The 25795-nt window shown below is 47.6% G+C and overlaps 1 protein-coding gene across 1 annotated transcript in view; it reads right to left on the reverse strand.

Annotated features, from left to right (window-relative positions):
* Window positions 1–13246: 13246 nt before the first annotated feature.
* TM9SF4 (transmembrane 9 superfamily member 4) overlaps window positions 13247–25795 on the reverse strand; it is a 54854-nt gene continuing 42305 nt past the window's right edge. Inside the window, exons 12-18 of the mRNA XM_068565378.1 lie at window positions 25714–25789; window positions 22831–22914; window positions 20993–21168; window positions 20434–20497; window positions 19140–19259; window positions 18243–18332; window positions 13247–15213 (exon numbers count right to left, since the gene is read on the reverse strand). Of these exons, the coding sequence (XP_068421479.1) occupies window positions 15064–15213; window positions 18243–18332; window positions 19140–19259; window positions 20434–20497; window positions 20993–21168; window positions 22831–22914; window positions 25714–25789 (760 nt within the window). The 3' untranslated portion in view covers window positions 13247–15063. The remainder of the gene's footprint in view (window positions 15214–18242; window positions 18333–19139; window positions 19260–20433; window positions 20498–20992; window positions 21169–22830; window positions 22915–25713; window positions 25790–25795) is intronic.

The raw sequence follows: 25795 nt of genomic DNA on the forward strand, positions 1-25795 counted from the left end.
TGCCAACATCTCCCCTCGATCTCCCTTCACTTCCCCCATGCTCGCCTCTAAGCTGCTCCTTAAACACACTAAGCACATTCCGACCTTGGGGCTTTCGCACTTGCTTTTCTGGCCCCCAAACGCTTCTCCCGAGGCCCTTCCTGGCCAGCCTGTCTAAAGTCATTCTCTGCCCCTCGGCATTGCTTCTCCCCTTCTCTTCCTGATTGCCTCCATGGCACGTGTAACTCTGAAGTGATCTTCGTTTTCTTCTTTTCCTCTCCCATCTAACATGTGTCAGGAGGACAGGGACCTCTCAGTCTGCTGCTTTGCCCCACGTGTGCCTCAAAAATTACTTGTGTAAAATGAATGACTTTAGCCAAATGTGTCAGAGTATTGTGCTCTGCCCTGCCAACATGGTTGCTGCCCAAAGGATTTCAGTTGGGCAGAGAAGCGTGGGGACAATGAAGGGTGACCATGTAATTTGTCTTTAGCTAGAACACATCTGGGAGTGAAAGGGACGCTACTAATAATTACACCAGGACAAGAGGCCTAACTGGTACATAACAGTCACCCCAAAGAGACAGAACCCAGCTAAGTCCAGCTTGGCATACAGCTCTTCCCAGCTGTGTATGATGTGGGATCAGAGGGTGGAGACTTCTCTGAAGCCAGGACGCTGGAGCTGGGCTTTGAAAAAATGGGCGGTAGTTTAGAAAGTGGGCCTGAAAAAGGAAATTCCTGGCAGAGCAAACAGTGTGACCAGAGGCGCTGGGATAGAAAATGCATGATGTGTTTAGGGCACAACATGTGCCCTGCGTGTGGCTGCTTGGAAGAGGCAAGGCTAGATGGGTAGGTTCAGGCCATTTTCTGGAAATAGGACCTCTGACTGCAAAGCCAAAGCACTGTCCTGTGGATAGTGGCGAGGGGTATCAGATGTGGTTCAGAGGTGGGAGAGCTCATGGGGCAGCTGGAGGCAAGGCAGGGGTCAGTGTCTGCAACTCCCGCTCTCCAGTACCTTCAGTTTGAACCTTTTCCATCTGTCCAGGCTGCAGCTCTTCCAGGAAGCCCTCCATGATTGCCCTAGCCCACAACAATCTCTGCCACCTCCCAAGTAGACTGAGAACCCAAAATTGGCACACCAGTGCCTGGCTGGGCTGCACCCTCTGGGGTTCTCTTTTGTGCTAAACACCTGTCCCAGATGCTCCCAGGGGCATCAGGGTGAGCCTGAAGTGGAGGCAGCCTGGCGATTCTGGAAGCCAGTGCCCCATGTGGTTTGCCTGCCCTGCGCCTGGTGTTTGGCAGGTGCACTTTGGCTCCTGCAGCCCAAATTGGGGCCCAGCTGCATCCTACACGTCCTTAGGCCTTCGACAGTGGTGCTTACCCGGACGTGCTCACTTGATCTTTCTGCTGCATGGCCAACGGCACACTTCCTTCATGCCGTGACTGGCCTCGGCGAGGGGCCTTGGCAACTGTGGGTCTTGGCGCTCTTCTGGGGCCTGAGTCTCGTCCTCAGAACCCACTCCTGCTTGCTCATTTATTCAGGTCCTGAGTCATTTGTTTATCCACACCTCTTAGCGTCCTCTGTACTGGGCATTGGGGGCGCAAGATGACTCTATTCAGGTTTCTGCCCTCTGAGCTCAAGAGCCTGAAAACAGTGATAATAACCCCTGACATTTAGTGAACACCTACTGTGTACAGGGAGCTCACATGGATACAGCAGCCAGAGTGGTTCTTTAAACCTCTGTCGGGTCATGTCTTTCCTCTGCTCCAAACCCTCCAACGGCTCCAATCGCACACAAGAGGGAAAGCCACCGTGCTCCTCGTGGCCTGCAAGACCCTCAAGATCTGACCTTATCACCTCTCCAACTTCATCTCCTACACCTGTCCCTCCAGATCGCTTTTCAGTGACACCAAACTCCTGTTAGTCTTCAAACCTGGCTCAAAACTTTGCGTGCACTTCCCTCACCTGGAACCTTCTTCTCCTGATACCTGCACGGCTGACTCCTCGATTCATTAAGGTTTCTCAGCTCATCTGTTACAGTTTCACCTCCTGAGGGAGGCCGTCTGTGACCACCCTTTCCGAAAAACACCCTGACACTCTTCCTCCCGGTTCTCTGATTTGGATTTTGTTATAGCACTGACAACCCCTTACGTTAGATTGCATATTGATTTATTGATCTGCCGTTTCCTCTGCACTCATGGGGACTTTGTCTTATTCACTGCTGAATACCCCTCACCTAGAATAGCACCTGGCACAGTTGGGGGCTCAGGAACTCTTTGACGAATGAAAGCTTCACACCCTCGAGGTTCAGGAGGCTCTCACAGGTGGGCAAGGGGAAGACGATCTCTAAGGATAGGAACTCTGTGTGGCCCGAGGCAGCCATTTTCCAGGCACTCTCTGGAGTTGAGGTGATGTCTCTGGGCCCATTCCTGGTCCCTCCTACAGAGATATGGCCGCCTGGCTTACACATGCTCCAAGGGTGGAGGAAGGAGTTCAGGGCAAGGAGGGTCTTCCTGCTCTGGTGTGACAGACACGAGCCTGTGCTCTCAGAGGTCTGCCCTGTTCTGTTGTCCTGGGAAGGAACTTTGGACAAGTTCTTTTCAATCAGAAAGAATCTGTCTAGAAACTATAGCAATTAGTTGTTACCTATAACCGCCCTGATTACAGCTTAGGGGACTTTGATATTTCCTTCCAAGGACATGATTTCAGCACAGAAATTCAAGTATCTCTGATATCCGCTTGCCCTTGCTTAGCAGGAGAACTAAATGCTAACTTGGGCCAGTGAACTTTGAGGCTCCCACCTCACAGTGAACTTTGAGGCTCCCACCATCAGAGCTGACTCAGGACCTCAAGGGCAGGGGCTGGGGTGGAGCAGGCAGTAGCCAGAAGGCTGATAGGCCGGCATGCTCTTGATTCCCCGCTGTGTGGCCTTGGACACATCTTTTCATGGCTCTCAGCCCCAGTTTCTCACCTAAAGGAAAACTTAGAAATTCTTTAGCGGGAGGAAAAAGTCCCTTCAGGTGTCTCCCCCTCCCCATAAGCCTCCAGCCCTCCAGGTGGCCAGCTCAGTGACAATGCTTTTGGTTGCATCTAACAGAAACTCTAATTGACTTAAACGAGATTTTTTCCCCTTACGTGAACATCCAGAGGTCAGATGGGCTTTGGGGCTGTTTGATTCAGCAGCTCAATGATGTCTGCAAAGACTTGGGCCTCCTTCTCTGATCTGCCATCCTTCCTGTTGGTTCCATTCTCGGGTTGGTACCAAGATGGTAGCAGTAGTTCCAAGGGTAACTTTGGGATATGGCAACTCCAGAGAAGGCAGATTGTGTCTTCCCATGACTTGCTTAAAATGGAAGAAAACTTTCCCAGAAGCCACTTTAGACTTTCTGGGTTCTGCATCTAATCGGCTAGAACTGGGTAACATGTCTGCTCTTGAATCAGTTATTGGTGAGGGGGAGCATGGTACCGTGACTTGCTTGGACCAAACATCAGGGGTAAAATGGATGTCTGTCCACAATGTCCAGTGGGATGGTTAAGACTGTCGTCATCTCTAGGAGCTACAGTTATAATTCAGCTCTCCTGTGGGACCTCCTAGATGGCACTTTCACCCTGCAGTGGCCCTCAGGGTTAGAGGGGGCTCACTTCTGGGCTAGCACAAGTTCAATTGCACAGTTTCTGGGCCTAGAGCGTTCTTAGGTGCAGCCAAGTCACTGCCAAACTTAGATTGCTAGGAATTAGGCCCTTTAGACTCACCATTCGTGGGTGAGGAGGGAGTAACTGATTGAGCAGCTACCGTGAGTGATCCATTCATGTAACAGGACTCACACAGCCCTTCACAGAGACCCCGTGATCTTACAGGTTAAAAAAGGGAGCAGCAGAGACTTCTGTTTTTAGCCAAGATGAAATAACAGGTAAGATTTATCCTCCCACCTGAAACTACCAGAAAAACTAAACAAAATACATGAAACAGTGGTTTACAAGGCTTTGGACATTGATCAATAAAGGACAGTAATCCCAGACAGATGGGAAACAAGTGAAGTAAGGCCTGTGACTGCCTAGCTCACTGCCTTGAGAGAGTTTTCAGGCTGCAGCATAAGGAGGGGGACTGAAGTAGAGCCGAGTGCACTCCCTGAGATGGTGCTGAGAGTCTGGAGACCAACGTAACAAGAGTTCAGAAATGGCCAAAAGACCTGAATGGACATTTTTCCAAAGAAGACAAACAGATGGCCAACAGATACATGAAAAGATGCTCAATATCATTAATCATCAGGAAAATGCAAGTCAAAAACCACGATGAGATACCACTTCACACCTGTTAGAATGGCTATTATCAAAAAGACAAGAAGTATTGGTGAGGACGTGGAGAAAAGGGAAACTTTGTGCACTGTTGGTAGGAATGTAAATTGGTGCAGCCTCTATGGAAAACAATATGGAGGTTTCCTCAAAAAATGAAAAATAGAACTACCATATGATCCAGCAGTTCTGCTTCTGGGTATTTTATCCAAAGAAAATGAAAACACTAACTCAAAAAGATGCACCCCTATGTTCCCTGCAGCATTATTTACAATAGCCAAGATATGGAAACAACCTAAGTGTCCATCGATGGATGAAGAGATGAAGAAATTGTGGTATATAAACACAATGGAATATTATCCAGCCATAAAAAATGAAATCTCACCATTTGCAGCAATATGGTTGGACACTGAGGACATTATGCTAAGTGAAATAAGTCAGAGAAAGACAAATACCATATGATCTCTCTTGTAGGTGGAATCTAAAAAAAGAAAAACAAACTCATAAATACAGAGAACAGATTGGTGGTTGCCAGAGGTGCAGGGGGTGGGAGAAATGGGTAAAGGGGATTAAAAGGTAAAAAGAAAAAGGAGGAGAGAAGGGGAGGGGGGACGAGAGAGAGAGAGAGTTCGTCAGAGAGAATACCCGAGAGCCAGAGAGAGCTGCACAAGGAGAAACCCCTGGAGATCTGCATAGGGTCCCCTGAGGTACTCATTAGCATACTGATCAGCACAAATGTGTGAGGAAACTACCTGAGGCCAAGTAAAGAACCAACAGGAAGAATGAAAGGGAATAGTCCTTAGTGCTCACATGAGTGGGGAATAGTGTCTATTCCCACCAGCCATGGCACTGGGGAGAATGTCATGGTATATACGGGAGAATACTCAGAAAGGTCTTGCCTCGATAGTGGCCAATAATTAGCCCTAGATAAAGCACTGCTCTGGAATTGCCTAAAAAAATCTATGAGTAAGACCCAAAAGGATTAAACTGTTTCCAAGTAACTTAACTGTCCCAGAACACAGCTCAAGAGGATTTACAGGATTACAAAAATATCCAGCCCTTAACAAGGTGAAACTCACAACATCTGGCATTCAATCAAAGACCATCAAGCCTATAAAGTGGCAGGCAATATGATCCACAATGAGGAAAATAAGCAAGCAAAACCAACCCACAACTGAAATAGATGTTAAAATGAGTAGAGAGGGGCTTCCCTCGTGGTGCAGTGGTTAAGAATCCACCTGCCAATACAGGGGACACGGGTTCAGAGTTAACCATAACCTAACACAAGCCACAACTAAGACCTAGTGCAGCCAAAATAAATAAATATTTTTAAATAATAAAAAAAATTAAAAAAATTTTTTAAATGGGTAAAGGACCTAAATAGACATTTCTCCAAAGAAGATATACAAATAGCCAATAAGCACTGAAAAGATGCTCAACATCACAAATTATTAGGTAAATGCAAATCAAAAACATGAGATACCACTTCACATTCACTAGGATTAGTGGGTATTTTCTTTTTTTAAAATAAATTTATTTATTTATTTTTGGTTGCATTGGGTCTCTGTTGTGCGCGGGCTTTCTCTAGTTGCAGCAAGTGGGGGCTACTCTTTGTTGTGGTGCACGGACTTCTCATTGCGATGACTTGTTGCAGAGCACAGGCTCTAGGTGCACGGGCTTCAGTAGTTGTGGCACATGGGCTCAGTAGTTGTGGCTTGTGGGCTCTAGAGCGCAGGCTCAGTAGTTGTGGCACACGGGCTTAGTTGCTCCATGGCATGTGGGATCTTCCCAGACCAGGGCTCGAACCTGTGTCCCCTGCATTGGCAGGCGGATTCTTAACCACTGCGCCACCAGGGAAGTCCCAGGGTGGGTATTTTCAAAAAACAGAAAATAACAAGTATTGGTGAGGATGTAAAGAAACTGAAATTTTCATGCATAGCTGGTGGGAATGTAAATGATACAGCCACTGTGGATAACAGGATGGTGGCTTCTCAAAAAAAATTAAACATAAAATTACCATAAGATCCAGCAATTCCACTCCTAGGTATATACCCAAAATAACTGAAAGCAGGGACTTGAACAGATATTTGTACACCAATGTTTACAGCAGCATTATCCACAATAGCCAAAAGGTAAAAACAACCCAAATGTTCACTGGTGGGTGAATGGATAAGCAAAACGTAGTATATACATATAATGGGATATTAAACCTTAAAGGAGTGAAATTCTGACATATGCTACAATGTGAATGAACCTTGAAGACACAGTAAGTAAGCCAGACACAAAAGGACAAATACGTCTGATCCCACTAGAGTAGTCAAGTTCATAGAAGCAGAAACTAGAATAGTGGTTACCAGGGGCTGCGGGGAGAAAAGAACAGGGAGTTAGTGTTTAATGCATAAACAGAGTTTCAGTTTGGGATGATGAAAAAGTTCTGGAGATGGCTGGTGACCACACATTTGTTGCACAAATTATGTTGCACAATTTGTGAGTCTAGTTAATGCTTCTGAATTGTACACTTTAAAACAGTTAAAATGGTAAATTTTACGTATACTTTACACAATAAAAAGTTAGGTAGAAATATGGAATATATATTAAAAAAAAGACCTAAATCAAATTGCTAGAGGTGAAAAAGACAACATCTGAGATGAAAACCAGTGGATTAGTGGCAGAGTAGACATGGTAGAAGATCAGTGAATTTAAAGGAACAGTAATAGAAACTGTCCAAAGTGAAACACAGAAAAAAGAATTAATGAAATGAGCATCAGTGGATGGGACATCAGTGGTGAAACAACTTCAAGTAGTCTAACCTATGGGTAATCAGAGTCACAGAGGAAAGTGGGGGGGGGGGAGAAAAAATATTTGAAGAAATAGTGACCTAAAAACTTTCCAATCTTACTGTAAACACACAGTTCTAAGAAGCTCAATGTACCCTAAACAGAAGAAATATGAAGAAAACTATACCAAGGCATCCATAATCAAATAGCTCAAAAACCACTGACATAGTAAAAGCAGTCATAGAGGAAAGACTTGTTACATACAGAGGGGACAAAGAGAAGGATATCAACTCTGTTATTGGAAGCAACGCAAGCAGTAAGACAGTAGACTAACATCTTTAAAGTACTAGGAAACAAAAAAACTTGTCAACCTAGAATTCTATACCCAGCAAAAATATCTTTCAATAACAAAGCTAAAATTGAAACATTTTGGACATACAAAAACTGAAAGGGGACTTCCCTGGTGGTCTAGTGGTTAAGACTCCATGCTTCCACTGCAGGGGGCATAGGCTTGATCCCTGGTTGGGGAACTAAGGTCCTGCATGCCATGTGGCAAAAAAAAAAAAAAAAAAAGCTGAAAGAATTCATCATCAGCAGATCCTCACTACAAGAAATATTAAAGGATATTAAAAGATGTCTTTTAGGCAGATGGAAAGTCATACCAGATGGAAATTTGGGTCTACACAAAGCAATGAAGACCACTGGAAATAATAACTACCTGGGTACATAGGTAAGATTTTTTATTACTTAAGCTCTCAAAAGACAACTGTTTAAAAAAAAATGACAACTGTTTAAATAAAAATAGCAACAGTATATTGTGGGGTTTATAACATATGTAAAAGTAAAAAAAGGAGTGACAATCAAAATATAAAGGCTGGTAATGGAGAAATGGAAGTATACTATTGTATGGTTCTTATACTGTATGTGAAGTGGTATAATATCACTTGAAGGTAGACTGTGATAAGTTAAAGATATACACTAGAAACCCTAATTACTGAAATATCAAACAAAAAAGTTACAGTCAATAAGCCCATGAAGGAAATTAAAATGCAAAGCATACTTAATTTGTCCAAAAGAAGGCAGAAAAAGAGGAAAAAAAGAAACAACAAATGGGGAAAATAGCAAACAAATGGCAAGATGATGGACTTAAACTTAGCCAAATCAAGAATCGTATTAGGGACTTCCCTGGTGGTGCAGTGGTTAAGAATCCGCCTGCCAATGGAGGGGACACAGGTTCGAGCCCTACTCTGGGAAGAACCCACATGCCGCGGAGCAACGAAGCCCGTGTGCCACAACCCTGAGCCTGTGCTCTAGAGCCTGCGAGCCACAACTACTGAGCCCCTGTGCCACAACTCCTGAAGCCCACACACCTAGAGCCTGTGTTCCACAACAAGAGAAGCCACCGCAATGAGAAGCCCGTGTGCCTCAACAAAGAGTATCCCCTGTTTGCCACAACTAGAGAAAGCCTGTGCGCAGCAACAAAGACCCAACACAGCAAGCAAGCAAGCAAGAAAGAAAGAAAGAAAAGACGAAAGAATCATATTAAATGTAAATGATTTAAACACTCCAATTAAAAAGCAGAGATTGTAAGACTGGATAAAAAGCAAAACCAAACTATATGCTGCCTATAAGAAACACACTTTAAATATAAAAATACAAATAGGCTAAAAGTAAAAGAATGGAAAAAGACATACTGTGCTAACATTAGTTAAAAGAAAGAAGTGGGATTGGCTGTATTAATACCAAAGTAGATTTCTGGGGATGAATTCATCCAAAGAACAATATGAACCTAACAGAGTTTCAAAATACATATAGCAAAAACAGAACTGCAAGGAGAAATATACAAATCTACAATTACAGTTAGAGATTTCAATACTCCTCTCTCAATCACTGGTAAAACAAGCAGGCAGAAAATAAGCAAGCACATCATAGACTTGAACAACACTATCAATCAACTTGACCTAATTGACATTTATATAACACTCCACTCAAAAACAGCTGAATACTCATTCTCTTCAAGTGTACATGGAATATTTACCAAGACAGACCATATTTTGGGCCATAAAACAAGTCTCAATAAATTCAAAAGAATTCAAGTCATACAAAGTCTCTGTCCATTATGGTCTCTGTCCACAATAGAATTAAATTAGAAATCAATAACAGAAATATCCTTGAAAAAAAATCCCCCAATATTTGGACACTAAATAACATACTTCTAAATAACACATGAATCAAACAAGTAATCAAATGGAAATTAGGAAGTATCTTGGACTGAATGACAATGAACACACAACATATCAGTATTTCTGGGATCTTGCTAAAGTAGTATTTAGGAAGAAATTTATGAACACCTATTTTAGAAAAAAAAAAGACCTCAAATAAATGACCTCAGCTTCCACCTTAAGAAACTAGAAGAGAGCAAATTAAAGAGAGATGTCCACTCGCACCATTCAGCACTGTATTCGAGGCTGTAGCCAGTGCAAGACAACATGATCATCTATGTTGAATTCTGAAGGAATATACAAAAGACAAAAAAAACAAAACAAACAAAAACCCCCCCAAAAACAGCTACAAGAACTAATACGTGAATTTAGCAAGGTTTTAGGATATAAGATCAATATATAAAACTCAGTTGTGGGGCTTCCCTGGTGGCACAGTGGTTAAGAATCCGCCTGCCAATGCAGGGGACACGGGTTCGAGCCCCGGTCCGGGAAGATCCCACATGCCGCGGAGCAACTAAGCCCATGCGCCGCAACTACTGAGCCTGCGCTCTACAGCCTGCGAGCCACAACTACTGAGCCCATACGCCTAGAGCCCTTGCTCCACAAGAGAAGACACCATGAGAAGCCCGCGCACCACAACAAAGAGTAGTCCCTGCTTACCACAACTAGAGAAAGCCCGCACACAGCAACAAAGACCCAGTGCAGCCAAAAAAAAATAAACTCAATTATATTTCTATTGCTAGCAATGAAAAAATTAGAAATTAAAAAACACCATTTTTAATGGCATCAAAAGTATGAAATAGGAATAAATCTGACAAAAAGCTGTGAAAGACTTATACACTGAAGACTGCAAAATATGGTTGAGAGAAATTAAATGGAGAGATATAAGTTGTTCACAGGTCAGAAGACTCAACGTTAAGATGTCAATTCTTCCCAAATTGATCTATAGATTTAACAGAATCTCAATTGAAATTACAGCAAGTGTGGACTTCCCTGGTGGTCCCGTGGGTAAGACTCCGAGCTCCCAGTACAGGGGGCCTGGGTTCGATCCCTGGTCAGGGAACTAGATCCCGCATGCATGCTGCAGCTAAGAGTCCGCATGCCACAACTAAACAAAGATCCTGTGAGCTGCAGCTAAGACCCAGTGCAGCCTAAATAAATAAATAATTTTTTTAAAAAAGAAATTACAGCAGGTGTTTTTGTGGAAATTGACAAGATGATTTTAAAATTCATATGGAAATCAAAGGGCCTCGAAATGCTGAAAAAGAACAAAATTGGAGGGCTAACAACACCTGATTCTAAGAATTATTATAAAGCTACAGTAATAAAAAGTGTGGCATTGGCATAAAGATGGACAGAACAATGGAACAGAATGGAAATTCCAGAAATAAATCCACACACAGGTGGGCAACTGATTTTTGTCAAAGACACAAAGAGAAAAGATAAGCTTTTCAAGAAATGGTAAAAAAAAAAACAAAAAACTTGGATCCATATGTTGCACCTATACTAAAATTGCCTCAAAATGGATCACAGATCTAAACACAAAACCTAAAACTATGAAACTTCTAAAAGAAAACATAGGAGAAAAATCACTGTAACCTTGAGTTAGGCAAAGATGTCTTAGATATGACACCCTAACCCAAATCCATGAAAGAACGAATTGATAATTGGACTCTTTCAAAATTAAAAATTTCTGCTCTTTAAAAGACACTATTAAGAGAAGGAAAACACTAGCCACAAACTAGGAGAAAATCTTTGCAAAGCATATATCTGATAACGGACTTGTATGCAGAATACATAAAGAACTCTCAAAACTTAATTTAAAAAAACAAGCAACTCATTAAAAAATGGGCAAAGGATTTGAACAGACATTTCATCAAAGAAGATATATGGATGACAGATAAGCACATGAAAAGATGCTCAATAAAAGTTGTCACTAGGGATATGTAAATTGAAATCACAGTGAGACATTATTTTGCACCTGTTCGAATGGCTGAAATTAAAAAGATTAACCACAGGAAGTGTCAGAACGTGGAGCAACTGGAACTCTTATATACTGCTGATGGGAATGTGAAATTATAGATACAACCACCTTGGAAAAGAGCTTGGCAGTTTAAACATTACCACCATCATATGATCCAGCCATTTCACTGCTTCACTTATTCACAGCAACTTTATTTGTAATAGCCAAAAACTTGAGACACAAATGTCTGTCAATATATAAGTAGATAAACAAATGATGGTATAGCCATACAATGGGATTTCATATACTCTGAAATATAGAGGAATGAACTACTGATATACATAACAATGTGGATTAATCTCAAAATAGTTATGCTGAATGAAAAAAGACAAAAAAAGCATACATATGATTTCATTTATATAAAGCCCTAGGAAAGGTAAACTAATCTATAGTGACAGAAAACAGGAATGGTGAGAGGCTAGAGGCCAGGATTACAAAGGACATGAGGAAACTTGGGTCGATGAATATGTTCACTATCTTGATTGTGGTGATGGTTTCATGATATATATATATATATGTCAAAACATGGGACTTCCCTGGTGGTCCAGTGGTTAAGACTCCACGCTTCCACTGCAGGGGTTGCGGGTTTGACCTCTGGTTGGGGAACTAAGATCCCACATGCTGCACGGCACAGCCAAAAAATAAATAAATAAATTGTATACACACACACATACACACATACATCAGAACATATCAAATTGTGTAGTTTCTGTCAATTATAATTTATATTAAAAATATAAACATAAATACACATTCTCTTTTTTAAAATACACATTCTTTTAAAAAAGCAGCTATAGTAGTGGTTGGAAGAACAGGTCTCGGAGTCTGGCTGCTTCAGTTGAGTACTACTCCAGCACTCACTTGCCATGGGACCCCCCAGCAGGCTACCTGAACTACTGGTGCCTGTTACCTCCTCTGTAAAAGGAGGCTAATAACGGAACATGCCTCAGAGGATCATATTCAAGATTAAATGGGCTAACACATGGAAAGTGTTTGTAACAGTGTCTGGAACACAGGAAGTATCCCATGAATGGCAACCAGCACCTTTCTCACTGAGGTTTGGCATTGGAGTGGGTGGGTCTAACAGGCAAATGTTGCTTTTGTTTGCTGTGCATACCCTACAGTGGTTAACTGTTCTTTCATCACCCATTCCACGTGACTCTGGTGGGCTGAAATTCACAGTATCCAGTACACTTGGGGTATGCAGCCTGTAATAGGACTCTATCCCCCAGGATGTAGTGATTGGTCCAAGATGTATGAGCAGTAACCCAAGCCAGGCCCATCAGAGACCTTTCCTAGGATTTATCTATATTGAGTATCCTGACATAAGGAGATGTCTTTCTTTTTCTTCTGGGCTTTCCAAACTGGCTAATTTAAGCCTAGAGTGATCTGTGCCATGCTCTCCCTGCCTCCCCCATAGGAAAGGAGACTGTTGACAATGGGACAAATGGTACAGAGAAAAGCACAGTGGAGACAGGGAGAATCTTAAGGCTATCCTTTGTGCGCCTGGATCTGTCCAGACCTGAAGCCAAATCACTCCTTTCCTTGCTGACTTATGAGCTAGTCAATCCTCCTTGGGGCTTTAGGCTGTGTGACCCATTTCCACTGCCTGCAACTGAAGGTGTCTTACATGACAGAGAGGTGAAGTGAGTTAGCAGCAAAATATTGGAGCTGGGAATCATTTAAAAACCAGGTCTCACTGCTACCAAAGCTCACACATGATTACCATCTCCTACTTGTGGGACCAGAGGGGCATGCTTAGTGATTCAGTATCGAGGGGCTAAGCAGATGGCAGAGGCTGTGAACAAGCACCAGGCAGGGGAAGAGCAGTGGCCTGGGCCCTAGAAAGCCTGACATGAGACTGAGCTTTGAGGGAAACCACTCAGCTCAACACACTCGGGGAATCTGTCTCACCTCATACCTGTAACCCTTGAAGAGATTCAAGAGACATGACAACAGGACAATGACATATTTATTTACAACTGGACCAAAAAAAGGCATACAGGCATCTTTTAATTAAAAATAATGATGATGATGATTTGAAAAGTCAGAAAAATCGATGCTGTTTGAACTCTTTACGAGGAGTCCGTTTCCCCACTCCCCCCAAAAGAGAATTTCTTAGGGAAAAATCCAAGATTCGAATGAACAAGACTCCATTATCATACTCTACTGCTTGGGTTCCCTTTCCTCCAACCTGATTCTTGGTGGACGCCGCTTGGCACTGCGGAGTCGCTGTGAGGCAAGGTTGAGAAGATCACCGGTTTGACTGGTGGAGCTGGTGAGGGCTGCTGGGGGAGTGCGGGGGGAGGGCCGGCGGTGAGGGTGGTGTGTTCCTAGCTCAGCCAGCATCCTGAGCTTTGTCTTGTGGTGGGCTTCCTCAAGGGCCTGCAGCAAGGGCGAGTGGCTGCTACTTAAACCCCAACCCCAGGGTGGGTTTGGTCTCTTGCAGCTTAAGAGCAAACGTCTGTGACACGCACGGGGGCAGGGGCGGGGGGTTAGGAGGAGTGGGCGCTGACAGGGAAGCCAGGCCTGCACGTCAGCTCCGCTTTCTAACTTAGGCTCCTTGCCTATTCCTGGGACTTGGGGAAGGAATGACAGAACTTACTTTCCATCTTCCTTCTCGCAACCAGTGTTCTGGGTGTTCCTCAAAGGAGGCGAGAACTCAGACAGGAGGTGGAGGGGAGGGGTCTGGCTAGAAGAGCTGTGCGTGGGCACTAAGGCTGGGGGATGTCAGGGAGAGCGCCTCTTCCCAGCCACCTGAAGGAGGGGATCTGCGGTCTCCAGGCCTTGTCCCGCCCTGGAAATGGAGGAGAGGGCCCCCCCCTAGCACACTCTGCAAAGAGCAGCGACCCCCACAAGGAAGGGGCTGAGGAGCATCCTGCGGGGTGAGGACCCTCAGCCCAGACACAGACACACGGATGCTTGGTTTGGCTCTGGAAACACTTGGCCCTGGATCCAGGGTTTCTTGGCACAAAGACAGTTCATTGCAAGTCTCTCCTCTGGTCCAGCAAACTCTCACTGCTCTGAGCAGGGGCAACTCCTGCTGTCCTGGGGCATTTGGTGCCCAGTACTTCCAGGGGATTTCCTTGTAGCAACCAAGACCTGGGCTTGCTCCCAGTGACAAGATGACCTGAGGCCTGGCGGGAAGCCCCGCCTCGAGCAGCCCTGGGAGGAGGCTGGGGAGGAGAGAAGAGGGAGGAAAAGGGGCTGGAAGAGGCTGGTTGGCACTGAGGATGCGTGCCCAGGCTGAGCTGTGCTTTGTCGCGGCATCAGTGGCGAGGACGGGCAGCGAGAGGCTCAGAAATCTCACTGAAGCCCTGGAAGGCCCAGCGTTTCCTCTTCCGGTCAGTCGTGGGGTGGCCAACAGCCCTGACGAACTGAGGTGGAGACAGTGACCAGAACCCAGTGTCTTGATGGGTTTATCCATCCTGGATCCATTTGTTAAAAAAACTAAGGAAAAAACTCCAAACCAAAAATAAACCTGAATAAACAGGTCTGAGAGTTCCTGCTGGAGGGATCTTTCTTAGCACTGAAGAAAAACAACCCACAAAAAACTCATCCCCCACAGAACTGGAATAAGATGATGAAGAAAAATGCAAGATTCATCTATAGGCCCTCCCGCCCCCTATGCAGCCCCAGGATCCAGGAACACTGTGCCAGGAGTTACATTCCAAACGAGCAGGAGTTATTTTATTTTACGTGCCTGCAGTTCCCCACGTGGGGTGGCTTCCTGTCCGTGGATGGAGTGGGCCAGGCCACGGCCCACCCCCATCAGTCTATCTTCACAGCAGCGTAGATCTTGCGGACAAACATGTAGGCTGCATAGAAGCCGATGGTGCCCGTGAGAAGCCAGAAGGACAGGACCATGAGGGCCGTGTAGCCAAAGTAGAGGAGAGAGGGAATGAACTCGACGATGTCCAGCTGGGCCACAAGCAGGGGAGAGAAGAGAGGGGACACGCTTAGTGCCAGCCTGCCGTAGCCACCTGGGTGTCCCCCTACCTTCTCACTGATCTCGTGGTGAAGCTGAAGCCTAGCAAGGGGAAGGGGCCTGCCCCAGGTGGGCAGCGAGGGGCAGGTGGGTCTCACAGTCATGGTGAACCTTCATCAGTACCAGGGCCCGTGCACCGCCTTGGATGCTCACAACCACTATGGTAGGTTACTAACTCACTTTACAGATGGGGCAGAGTTACACAGCTGGGAAACAGAAGGAGCTGGGATTTGAACCTGGGGCTAGAGGGCTAAGAGCCTAAGGCCCAAATCCACTGACTCAGGACATTTCTTGTGGGGGTAGGAGGGAGTGGGAGTCTTCCTGGGGAAGGGCCTGGGAGCTCGCTGGGAGATGGGGCTGACCTCAGGGGCCAGTGCCAGAATGACAAAGGCAGCAATGGCCATAGCTGTCACTTCTTCACTCTCCACAGTCCCCAGAACAGTACAGTGAGACTCCTGGATGCTGGAGCACAGGAAGTGGGGGCAGGAGAGAGGCGTCCAGGGCTCCTGGCTTTAGGAACAGAGAGCCACCATGAGCCTGTCTCAGCCTACAGTCCTCTCCACCTGAGTGCGCTCTGTCACTTTCGTTACCCTCTCACGGGGATTTTTATCTTGGAGCATTTGAACTCCTTTGCAGAGTTCTGAGGCCTGGTCAGGAATGCTAGGGAATCTGGGGTGTGGTGGGGTTTGCTGGGCCAAGTGGAACTAATCTAGGACCTTGGTATCAAGACCTGCCCAGCCCACCGGGGCCTGAGTGGGGCCTGTTCTAGGGCTCATGGGCAGACACATGGTCACAAAATGCCAGGAGCCCAGAAGAAAATAATAAGGGTCACTATTTGAGACCGTCTCCCTGAAGTCAAATATCCTCAAACTAGGGGTGAAGGCCATGTTTTCCAGCTCAACTGCCTATGTCTCCTTTTATGAGCTTTCTTATGGCTGAAGATGGGGCGAAGGTGAGGGGCGAAACAGGGCAGTGGTAAATCCAGTGGTAAAACCAGGAAACGGATGAGGCAAAAAGGCAGCGCTGGAAAGTTCCTTAGAGTTCAGACAGGCCAAGGCCACCATTTTACAGACAGGGCTCTGGGGCTGGAGGAGGTTTTCAGAGCAGAGAAGAAAGCCTGGGCCAGAGGCAGGAAGGGCAGGAGGCTGAGACGTGACCCTTGTGTAGGCGGCTATGGTAGCAGGTTTTGCTTGCCCGACACTGGCTCCTGTCTTCCTTCTTCCTGGTGTCTCGGGTACCCACTCCCTACTTTGTGGTCCTACTGGGGCTGTCGGTCCTAATACAAAACCTAAGCTAGTCAATCAGAGTATGCCATCCTACTGGACATGAGGAACAGTGAGGGATGGCATGTAGCCTGGGCCAATGAGTGTCTTCCCTGGGATTTATAACATAATGATAGAGGAAAGATGTTCTTTTAGTTCTAGAGCTGCAAAGCTGAGAAAAGGAGACTCTAGGGCTGCTATTGGTCACTCTTCTACTTTGTGGAAAGATCCTGCCTGCAGATTGAAGCCAAGAAAACACACACAGAGCTGAGGAATAAACACAGAGCCCTGACACCATTTGAGCTGCTGGATCTAACGAAGCCTGAAGCTAGAACTCCAACTACTTATTAAACTTACATCAGCCAAAACATTCTCTTTTTTGCTTAAGCCAGTTGGAACTGGTTTTGGTCACCTTCCATTCAAAATAGTTCTGATTAATATGGGCTGTAGAGAAGGAAAATTAGATTTGTTCTGCAGCGTTCCAGGAACAAGACTATGGTCTGAAGATGGAATTTACAGGGAGGCAGATTTCAGTGTGACTTAAGGAAGGCCTTGATAATGACAGGAGCTATCCAGAGAATGGAAGCATCAGGAGGGAGTGTCTTCTGTTGCTGGATGTGCTAGAGCAGGGGTCAGCAAGCTTTTTCTTAAAGGACCAGATTATAAATAGTTTAGGCCATGTGGCCTCTGTCAAAACTACTCCACTCTGCCATTGTAGTGTAAAAACAGCCTTGACAATATGTAAATGAACAAGCATGGCTGTGTGCCAATAAAACTTTGTTTACAGAAGCAGGCCTCCTGGCCCATGGGCTACAGTTTGGCTGACCCCTGAGCTAGATGATCACTTGTTGGGATCGCTGGAGAAGAGGGCAGTCAGCAAACTGGAAGCAGGGGTGGAGCACCGCACTCAAATATCTGGACAGTCCTTTCCAACCTGACATTTTCGGGAAAGGGAATTCCAAGCTTCGCCCAGCTGACCTATGCCTCTAGTTTGGGAATACACCCTGGTTCTAAGCAGAGGACTTCTCGGTTTGGGGTTCTGGATACCCAAAGTACAGCGGGTAAAACTGTCTTCAGAGTAAGCTCCAGAGGTAACATGGGGTCCACCAGAGCGACCCCAGACTCCTCTCCATGGCCCATCTGGTTTATGTGTTACACACAAATCTAATAAACCTGCTGTGGGGATCTGTCTGTATTCTTAGTCTTATGCCACTCTTTGGGGACAGTGAGCTCTGTGAGTATAGCCGAGTTCCTACATCTGAGTGCTAAAGGCTATTTCAGCAGTTTCTGCTTTTACCTTTATTAACGCTTCTCATTTACTTTCATTCTTTCAAGTTACTGTTCTTTTTTTTTTTTTTTCTTCTGTCTTCTTGTGGTGAACACTGTATTAGTCTCTCTTACTTCCTCTTAAAAGCACTGTAAGGTGATATACTCCCTTTAAGTTCTGCTTTGGTTGTATCTCACAGGTTTTGCATACAACATTCTCACTGTCATTTATCCTGAAGGCTTTTGTCACCCAAACATACTCTCTTTCCTAAAAAGATTATGTTCTAAGAGCAGGAACAGTTCTAGGATGACTTTGGTCCTCCTCATTCTTGGCAGAAAAGTAAGACTTAGACACTTGGGGTTTTTCCCCAGCACCCTCCCCCCCACAATCCTGCCCCGAAAGGGCTAGGGGGCTCCCTCATGCAGGGTGGTACCTTGTTAACAAAATAAAAGATGGCATAGACCAGGACATAGAATGCAGATCCCCCGGAGACTAGGAAATTCCTCCACCACCAGCGGTAATCCTGAGGAGGAAACAGAGAAACATCGCTGTCTCCAGGCAGAACCTCTTCCCCAAGTTTCAGAGCTGCCTGAGGAACTAAAGACCCTGGGTAAGGACTGTAGTATTTGGGGTGATGCGAAGCTTTTATACCTTGACTGTGATGGTGGTTACACAACTGTATGCATTTCTAAAAATTTACAGAACTGTAGATTAAAAAGGCTGAACTTTACTGTTTATAAATTATATCTCAATTTAAAAAAATCAGCAACAACAAAAGAACATTATTAACAACATTAGCATTTCTTGAGCAAACGCTCACCATGTGCCACATACTGTTCTAAGTGCTCTGTGTGAATCAGCTCATTGAGTCTCTGCAGCAGCCCTCTGAGTTAGGCCCGGAAGGCACACGGAGGTTAAACAACTGCCCAAGATCCAGAGCTACTAACAGAGGAGCCAGGGTTTCAGCTCAGGCTGTCTGTCCCAGAGCCCTTGTTTTGCCTGCCAAGAGCTAGTCCCCAGATGGAGGGCAGGTCACCCAAACTGCATCAGCTGTTGAAGAAACCACTACTGGAGCGGACTCAGTACTGATGAGTCTACTGTCATTAGGTCGTGGTGACTTCCCCGCAAGACTATGCAGTGAGGTAGGGATCATTAACTCTAGTCTACAGCTGAACAAATGGAGGCTCGGCAAGGGGAAGTGATGTACTTGCCCAAGACCTCATGGCCAGAAGAGGCAGGACCACGTGAGAAACCCAGACAGCCTCACTGACCCAATTCAATACTGGACCCAGCTGCCCCCACCCCAAACTGTGGGCCCCATTCCCCTCACCTCTGCACACAGCTGGAAGTATACCATGACGATGCTGATTTGTGAACAGGACACCACCAGGATGATGAAGACGAGGAACAGGAAGCCGAAAAGGTAATAGAACTGATTCTCCCAGATTGCCTGCGGATACACCACAGCCGGCCTTCAGCTAGCCTGCCCCCACTCCCCTGGCATTCCCTGCTTGTGCTCGGGGACTCCATCCCTTACTCAGGACTGGCAGAAATGGAGACACCATCATGACACCACTGGGGCCTGTGGGCCTGGCTCATGGCTGACTGGTCTCTCCTCCCTGGAGCAAAGGGTTCCTAGGGAGGGGCCGGGGCATGGCTGATCCTGAGATGGGTGGCCCCCGCCTGAACTCAGCAGCTTGTGGAAAATAATGAATCCCACTCCGATCAAAATTACACAGCAGCCACCACTACCTGGGGCAGCTCACCATGTGCCAGGCACAATGCTACGTGCTTTACGTACAACACCACATGTCAGCCTATGAAAGCATGGCATTTTACAGTGAAAGAAGTCAAGGTTCAGAGAGGCTGGTGATTGGCCCAGTGTCACACAAACAGAACAGATGTAGTCTCCCTGCCCAGGCAGCCAACCTGTCCTAGGCAGGGCTGGGTGGGCGAGGGGGTCTCAGCAGGGACGGGCTGGGCCACTCCAGAGGAGTGGATGCTCGTCCAGCACTGACTTAGTGCAAGACCCTCTCTCCATGCTAGGCGCTGAGCCGGGTCAGCTGGACTTAGATGGCTCTGAAGAACCGTTCTGCCAACTTTCATCTTGGCATGCCTGGCAGAGGAGTAATCATCATTACAACAGCAGCTACAAGTTAACAAGCATTTCCTGAATGCCAAGCACTGTGCCTTTTATAGACATTATCACGTTCCAGCCTCATGACGATCCTGAGAATTAGGCATCATCCCCCACACTTTCCTAGGAGTTTCGAGTAACTTAGGTAAAGACACGTAGGGACCCAGAAATCAAAGCAGACACAACAATGATATTAATAATGGTGGTGACTGACTGCAATATTGCAAAAGCAGCCAAAGCAGCTTCTATTTACTGAGCCCTTCCCACACCAGACCCCGTACATATGGCACATCTCACATAACCTTCCAAGCTGTCCTGAGAGGCAGGACTGTTACCCTATTTTAGGGCAAAGAATGGGGGCTCTGAGAGGCTAAAAGGTCTGTCTGAAATTTCATAGGCGGTAAGAGGCAGAGCACCTAAGTGGAGGGGTAGGGACTAGGCTAGTGTGGGTGAAGGTGAGGGGTGGGGAGCAAGTAGCGGTACTCACACTGAAGATGAAGAAGAGCTCGATGAACATGGCGCCGAAGGGCAGGATCCCAGCCATGAGAATGCTGCGGAGAATGGGAGGGTTAACACTGCTGGGAGACCTGGGCCACTGGAAGCTTCAGGCTCCCTCCTGAGCCAGCAAGAATGAGAATGCATACACTGCTTGGTGGGTCTAAATCTTTCGGCATGCTTTTGTACCATTATAGCCTCTCAAGAGGTGGGCATCATTCTCCCCATTTTGTAGATGGGAAAACTGAGGTACAGAGAGGTGGCGTGACTTGCCCAAGGTCCAAGGTAGTCTTTACCTGTCACCCTGCACCTTTCCACTCCACCCCTTCCCTGGCCAACACCGAGTCTGGCTACAACTTGGTCCTCTCTATCTTGGAGTGAAGCTAAGCTTTCAGGAAGTCTACTAGAGCCAGCCGGGGCTGCAGGAGCACCTGTCATAGCCCCCACAGTGGGAGGGTACCCCTGTCCATGTCTTTCCAAGGAGATGGCTCAGGGGAACGTTGGCCTTGCCTACTCCAGAAGCCCCCGCCTGGCCCTTGTCGGAGACTCACCCCACAAATCGGTTCATGTACCACCGCTGCTCAGGGATCTGCCGGGGAATCTGGTTGGTGCGCACAGGGTTGTCATATGGCTGCTTGCGGAAGCCGAAGTAGTAACCCAGGTAGACAAGGGGCAGGGAGATCCCGAACCACATGCATAGCAGGGCCACCATGGTGGGGAAGGGCACCTGTGGGCACAGCACCGTGAGGCTCCACAAGCCCTGAAGCCCAGGCTGGGGCCGTGCAGGGGGAGATGGACCTTCTGGGTCCCAGGCAGGAAGGGCACAGCAGGGCCACCATGGTGGGGAAGCTCCTGCAGACACGCCCCCCACAGGGCTCCTGGCCAGACTGTCCTGGGGCTGACCCCAGCCCTGGGAAAAGCAGAGGGCAGATGGAGGGCCAGTTGAGCCATGAAGTGAAGGAACCACGGCATCCTACAGGAGCTTGTCACCAGGGAGGACGTGGGGAAAGAACAAGGAAGGAGGGACTGACAGCATGAAGGGGAGAGGAAGGGCTGGAATGAAGGGAAATTACGTGTGGTCTGTTAAGTGAAAACAAAGGGGAAAAAACAGAAGTGCACAAATAGTGTGTTCCCAATTTCACTCAATGAAAACACCACAATATACCACTAAGTGAAAAAAGCAGGATATAAAACTGTATGTAGAGAACTCCGTTTTAATAAAAACACCCCAATACTTATATGCATACGTGCCTGGAGAGGCCTACACCAAAAAGTTAACAGCACTTCCTCAGATGGGGTATGGGGCTTTGGAATTGACTTTTCATTTTTTTTTTAATTCCCCTCTGCACAGTCTTAGGTTTTTACAACTCACACAAAATGGAAGAAATGAATTAATATTTGTAAAGTGTTCAGAACAATACTTATTCCAAAGTAAGCACTATATAATATATGTTTGCTATTATTTTATAATTTTAAGATTACATTATTCCATTTTAAATATATCTAAAAAGAAGTTAAAAGACTGCAAAAACAGGGAATTCCCTGGCAGTCCAGTGGTTGGGACTCTGCGCTTCCATTGCAGGGGGCACGGGTTTGATCCCTGGTCGGGGAACTAAGATCCTGCAAGCTGCGTGGTGCGGCCCAGCCAAAAAAAAAAAAGACTGCCAAAACATACTAAAGATCTACATTAACTTTTCTGTACTTTCCTTTCTAAAATTTCTGCAATGAGTGTTTATAGTGAGCAGCTGGTAACTGGGAGAAAAATGTTGAGAGACAGAAGGGAGACAGGTATAAAAAAAGAGGAAGTGAGAGGAAGAGCACGACCCTGTCTTTCCTGAGGGCAGCTCCCTGGACCGCTGGGAAGGACCAGTCCTCCCGCAGCCCGGACTGCAAGCCTCACCCAAGGACCTTCTGTGGGCACCTGCCAGTGGAGGGGGGGCGGCTCTCTCTGCTGAGGCTGGGATGGCAAACACCTGCCCCACCTCTCCCGCAGCTAATCCATCAAGACCATCTCCCCACCCCCAACTGAGTCCACAATCCTCGTAGTGGGGCTGGTGCTGAGCTCGGGGCAGGGACACTAGGAGGAGAGCCTTGTTTTGGGAGACTGACCTCGTCAAGTCGTACCAAGCAGCTTTCCCTTGGTTGAGACAAGGGAAATTCCCCAGTTGGCCCCTGGAGTGTGGAAATCTCCCTTTAGAGAAGTGAGCTTTGGTCAGCTGTCTGAAAGAGCCCATGGGAAGGGCAGGACAGATGGATGCATAGGGCTGGAGAAACCCTGGTCAGCCCTCAGCCCCCAGGGGACTTAGAAAAGGGAAGGAAGCAGCAGGAAGTGACCTGCAGGAATGGGCCTGAGCACAGCTGGCCCTCCCTTGCCGGGAAGGGCACTTACCGCCCCTGATGAGTGCTTTCCCCAGATGAAGCAATTCAATACGAAGCAGATGCCAAAAACCACGCCAGGGTACAATGTCGCCGTCTGGAAGCAAGAGAGACCAGGCTGGGGAGCTGCATCTAGGGAGAGTTCCCGCCTGCCCCATCAGGGCTCCCCGACTAGAGGTTCTCAAGCCCTCCCTGTCCTGTAGGACTCAGCGCAAGGATAAACCCTTCCAGAAAGCACTCCTTGACCCCCAGACTAGGCAAGCCTCCTGCTCTCTGTCCCTTTAGATCCCTGAACCGCACTGTCCTTGCCCTCATCCGAGTTCATAATCATGCGCTGTTGTTACCCCCACAGACATAAGCTCTTGGGAGGATCACGTCTGCTCACTGACGTGCTCCGAGCACTCAGAGCACAGTAGTGTTCAATAAGCATTTGTTGAACAGGAATGACCAAACACAAGTTTTACTCAACACGTAGGTCTGGGCCTCAACCCAAACTGTCCAGAGTGGTGGGTAAGCTTTAATTGAGTCTTAGGGGCGGCGGGTGCTCGCCTCCACGTTCATCAATCATCTCACCCCATCCTCACTACAGGCCTAGATGGGAAGGACTGTCACTATCCCTTTTCAAGAAGAGGACACTGAGGCCCAGGAACGTTAAATACCCAACACCCCAACTTCACACAGTCAGTTAAGGGTGGAGCAGAGGTTCAAACCCAGGCAGTCTGACTCCAGAGGCCCTGCTCCTGACGCCCTGCGGTGTATTCTATCCAGTCAAGACCTCTGGGGCTGGGGCTCAGGCACTGGGAACCAAAGCCCTAGACCTACAGTGGAGCCTCCTTTACTCCTGCGGCTGCCTGAGCATCCAAGAGGGTCTGACCGTGATGCCTGAGGCTCCCTGCAATCTGGTGCTCAGCCTCACGGCCAGTTTTATTTACCTTTAGCCTGTAGCCTCCCACACCCACTAACTGGCCACTGCTCCTCCACGCCCCTGGCCCCGGGCCTTTGTGAGGTAGTCATCAGCATCTCAGGTATCCGCCGTCTGAGTGCCAGTGCTGGACCAGTGGCCTTCTGTATACAGTCTCCTTCCAACCACACGACGACCTGAGACGCAGGTGCAACCAGCCCCCAGTGGAGAGGTGGGGAAACCAAGGCTCAGAGGGCTGGTCAAGGTTACCAACCAAGGAGATAACAGAGTCAGGACTGGGATCCAGGAGGTTCCAGAACCTGAGGCCTCCTTGCTGGCTGCTTCCATCCAGCTGAAACCCTCCTCTCTGAGGCCCAGCTCAAACGTCATTTCCCCCCTTCCTGTGTGTTCCTGCTTTACTCTGCTGTGTAGCAGGGAATTCCTCGTCTGTCCTCCTGGCTGAAATTTATGGACTGGGCACTGTGCTAGATACCAGGAAGAACAGGAAAAATGTTCAGACCCATAAATGGAGAACAACATAAGTGGCACTCATAGGCACAAGGCTCTGCCCAGGCCCCTCTGGGGTGCCAAGGAGGACCCTGAAGTTAGAATTGGTGGGGGAGGAAGAGTGACCCCGGAGCTAAGACTTAGCTGCCCACGCAGGGCTGGAGGAGAGAAGAGCAGGTGTACACCTGCACAGCTGTGGCTGCAGCAGAGGCCCACCTGTGGAGCAAGGCAGAGCTCCACACCAGGGGAGGGTCAGAATCTTGCAGGGAAACTGAGGAGGCCTAGGACGGCCAAGGGCCCAGGCAGGAGGCAAAGATGCCTGAACCTGGGCAGGAGTCCTGGGGATGGAGATGGGAAGGAATTCGTGGACTATCTGGCAGGAGAACTGTCCACACTTGATGTATGAGAGGAGGCAGGGGTGCTAGTGAGTCGGAGGAAGAAAGGGAGCCACCCTGCTGACTGCCTTGGGGGCCCGGCAGGATGATGGTGCCACCGGATGCAGGGAGCAGGTTTGGGGCAGAGAGACGGGGTTTGCCGGGGGACCAGTACAGGGAGACTTGGAGGGTATCTGGTGGGAGACCTCATCAGGGAAGTCTCACCAGGGGAGGAGAGGGCTGGGTTTTACAGCTCTGAAGATCCCTGGGTCTCGGCACACAGTAGCCTGAGAAAAACACCTGATGCATCAAGAATTTAGGAAACTCTTTTTGATCTTTCCAGAACCGCTGTCACAGCTCTTCTATACTGAGGGCTTATTAATTGCCAGGGGTATTTGCCAGAGCTGGGATAGCCTGAGTTCCCCTGCGCTTTTGATAGCTGTGAGAATGGTTTCAGAAGGCTTGGGTCTAGAGGCTTCTCTGAATTTGGCACCAGGGGTTTCCCTGGTCCTCTAAGGGCTCACTTGCTCTGGGAGAAGGGGCTCAGGGCTCCCTGGGAGGCAGGGTCAACTCCCAGGCGTCCTCCGGTTTCTGTGGTCTTTTCTGCTGCCAAGAACTCTCCTCACCGCCAGCAGGACAGTGAACATCAGAAGCGGACCTTACTGAAGAGGAGCAGAGGCACCGGAGTCTGGAAAACAGGCTGACGGTGACGTGGGGCCTGGCTTCTCCCGCCCCGGCAGGAAAGTGTTCTCACAGCTGCCCTGCTGATCAGGTTTTGACCTTAAACTTTGACACCTGGGATGGTGTGTAACTCCTGTTATTCTGAATCCCCTATTTCTTCTTGTGCTTGAGCCATGGGACAATGTAGGCTAAAAATCACCTAAGTTCAATTCCCTCTTTTCATGGATGCGGCTACTAAGGCCTCAGAGGGAAGCACCCGTGGGTGAGAGCCCAGCACTCCTGGCCCTCGGGTGTGCTCCTCCCACCCCATCGGGCTGCTGCTCAGCACCTGGCCCTAACCCCCCACCAGAGCCTGCCTACGCTGCTCCCGAGGAGCCCAGGAGGAAGCTTCCTGGCTCCCCAAGAACACAGGGAGGAGGTTTAGGACACTTACACAGAAGGCTCCTTTCTTCCACCGATGGCCTTTTAGAGTGCGGTACAGACGGCCGGCGGAAAATCCACCGAACACCCTGTGG

Source organism: Eschrichtius robustus, chromosome 16 (assembly GCF_028021215.1).
Source record: "Eschrichtius robustus isolate mEscRob2 chromosome 16, mEscRob2.pri, whole genome shotgun sequence".
NCBI classification, from domain to species: domain Eukaryota; kingdom Metazoa; phylum Chordata; class Mammalia; order Artiodactyla; family Eschrichtiidae; genus Eschrichtius; species Eschrichtius robustus.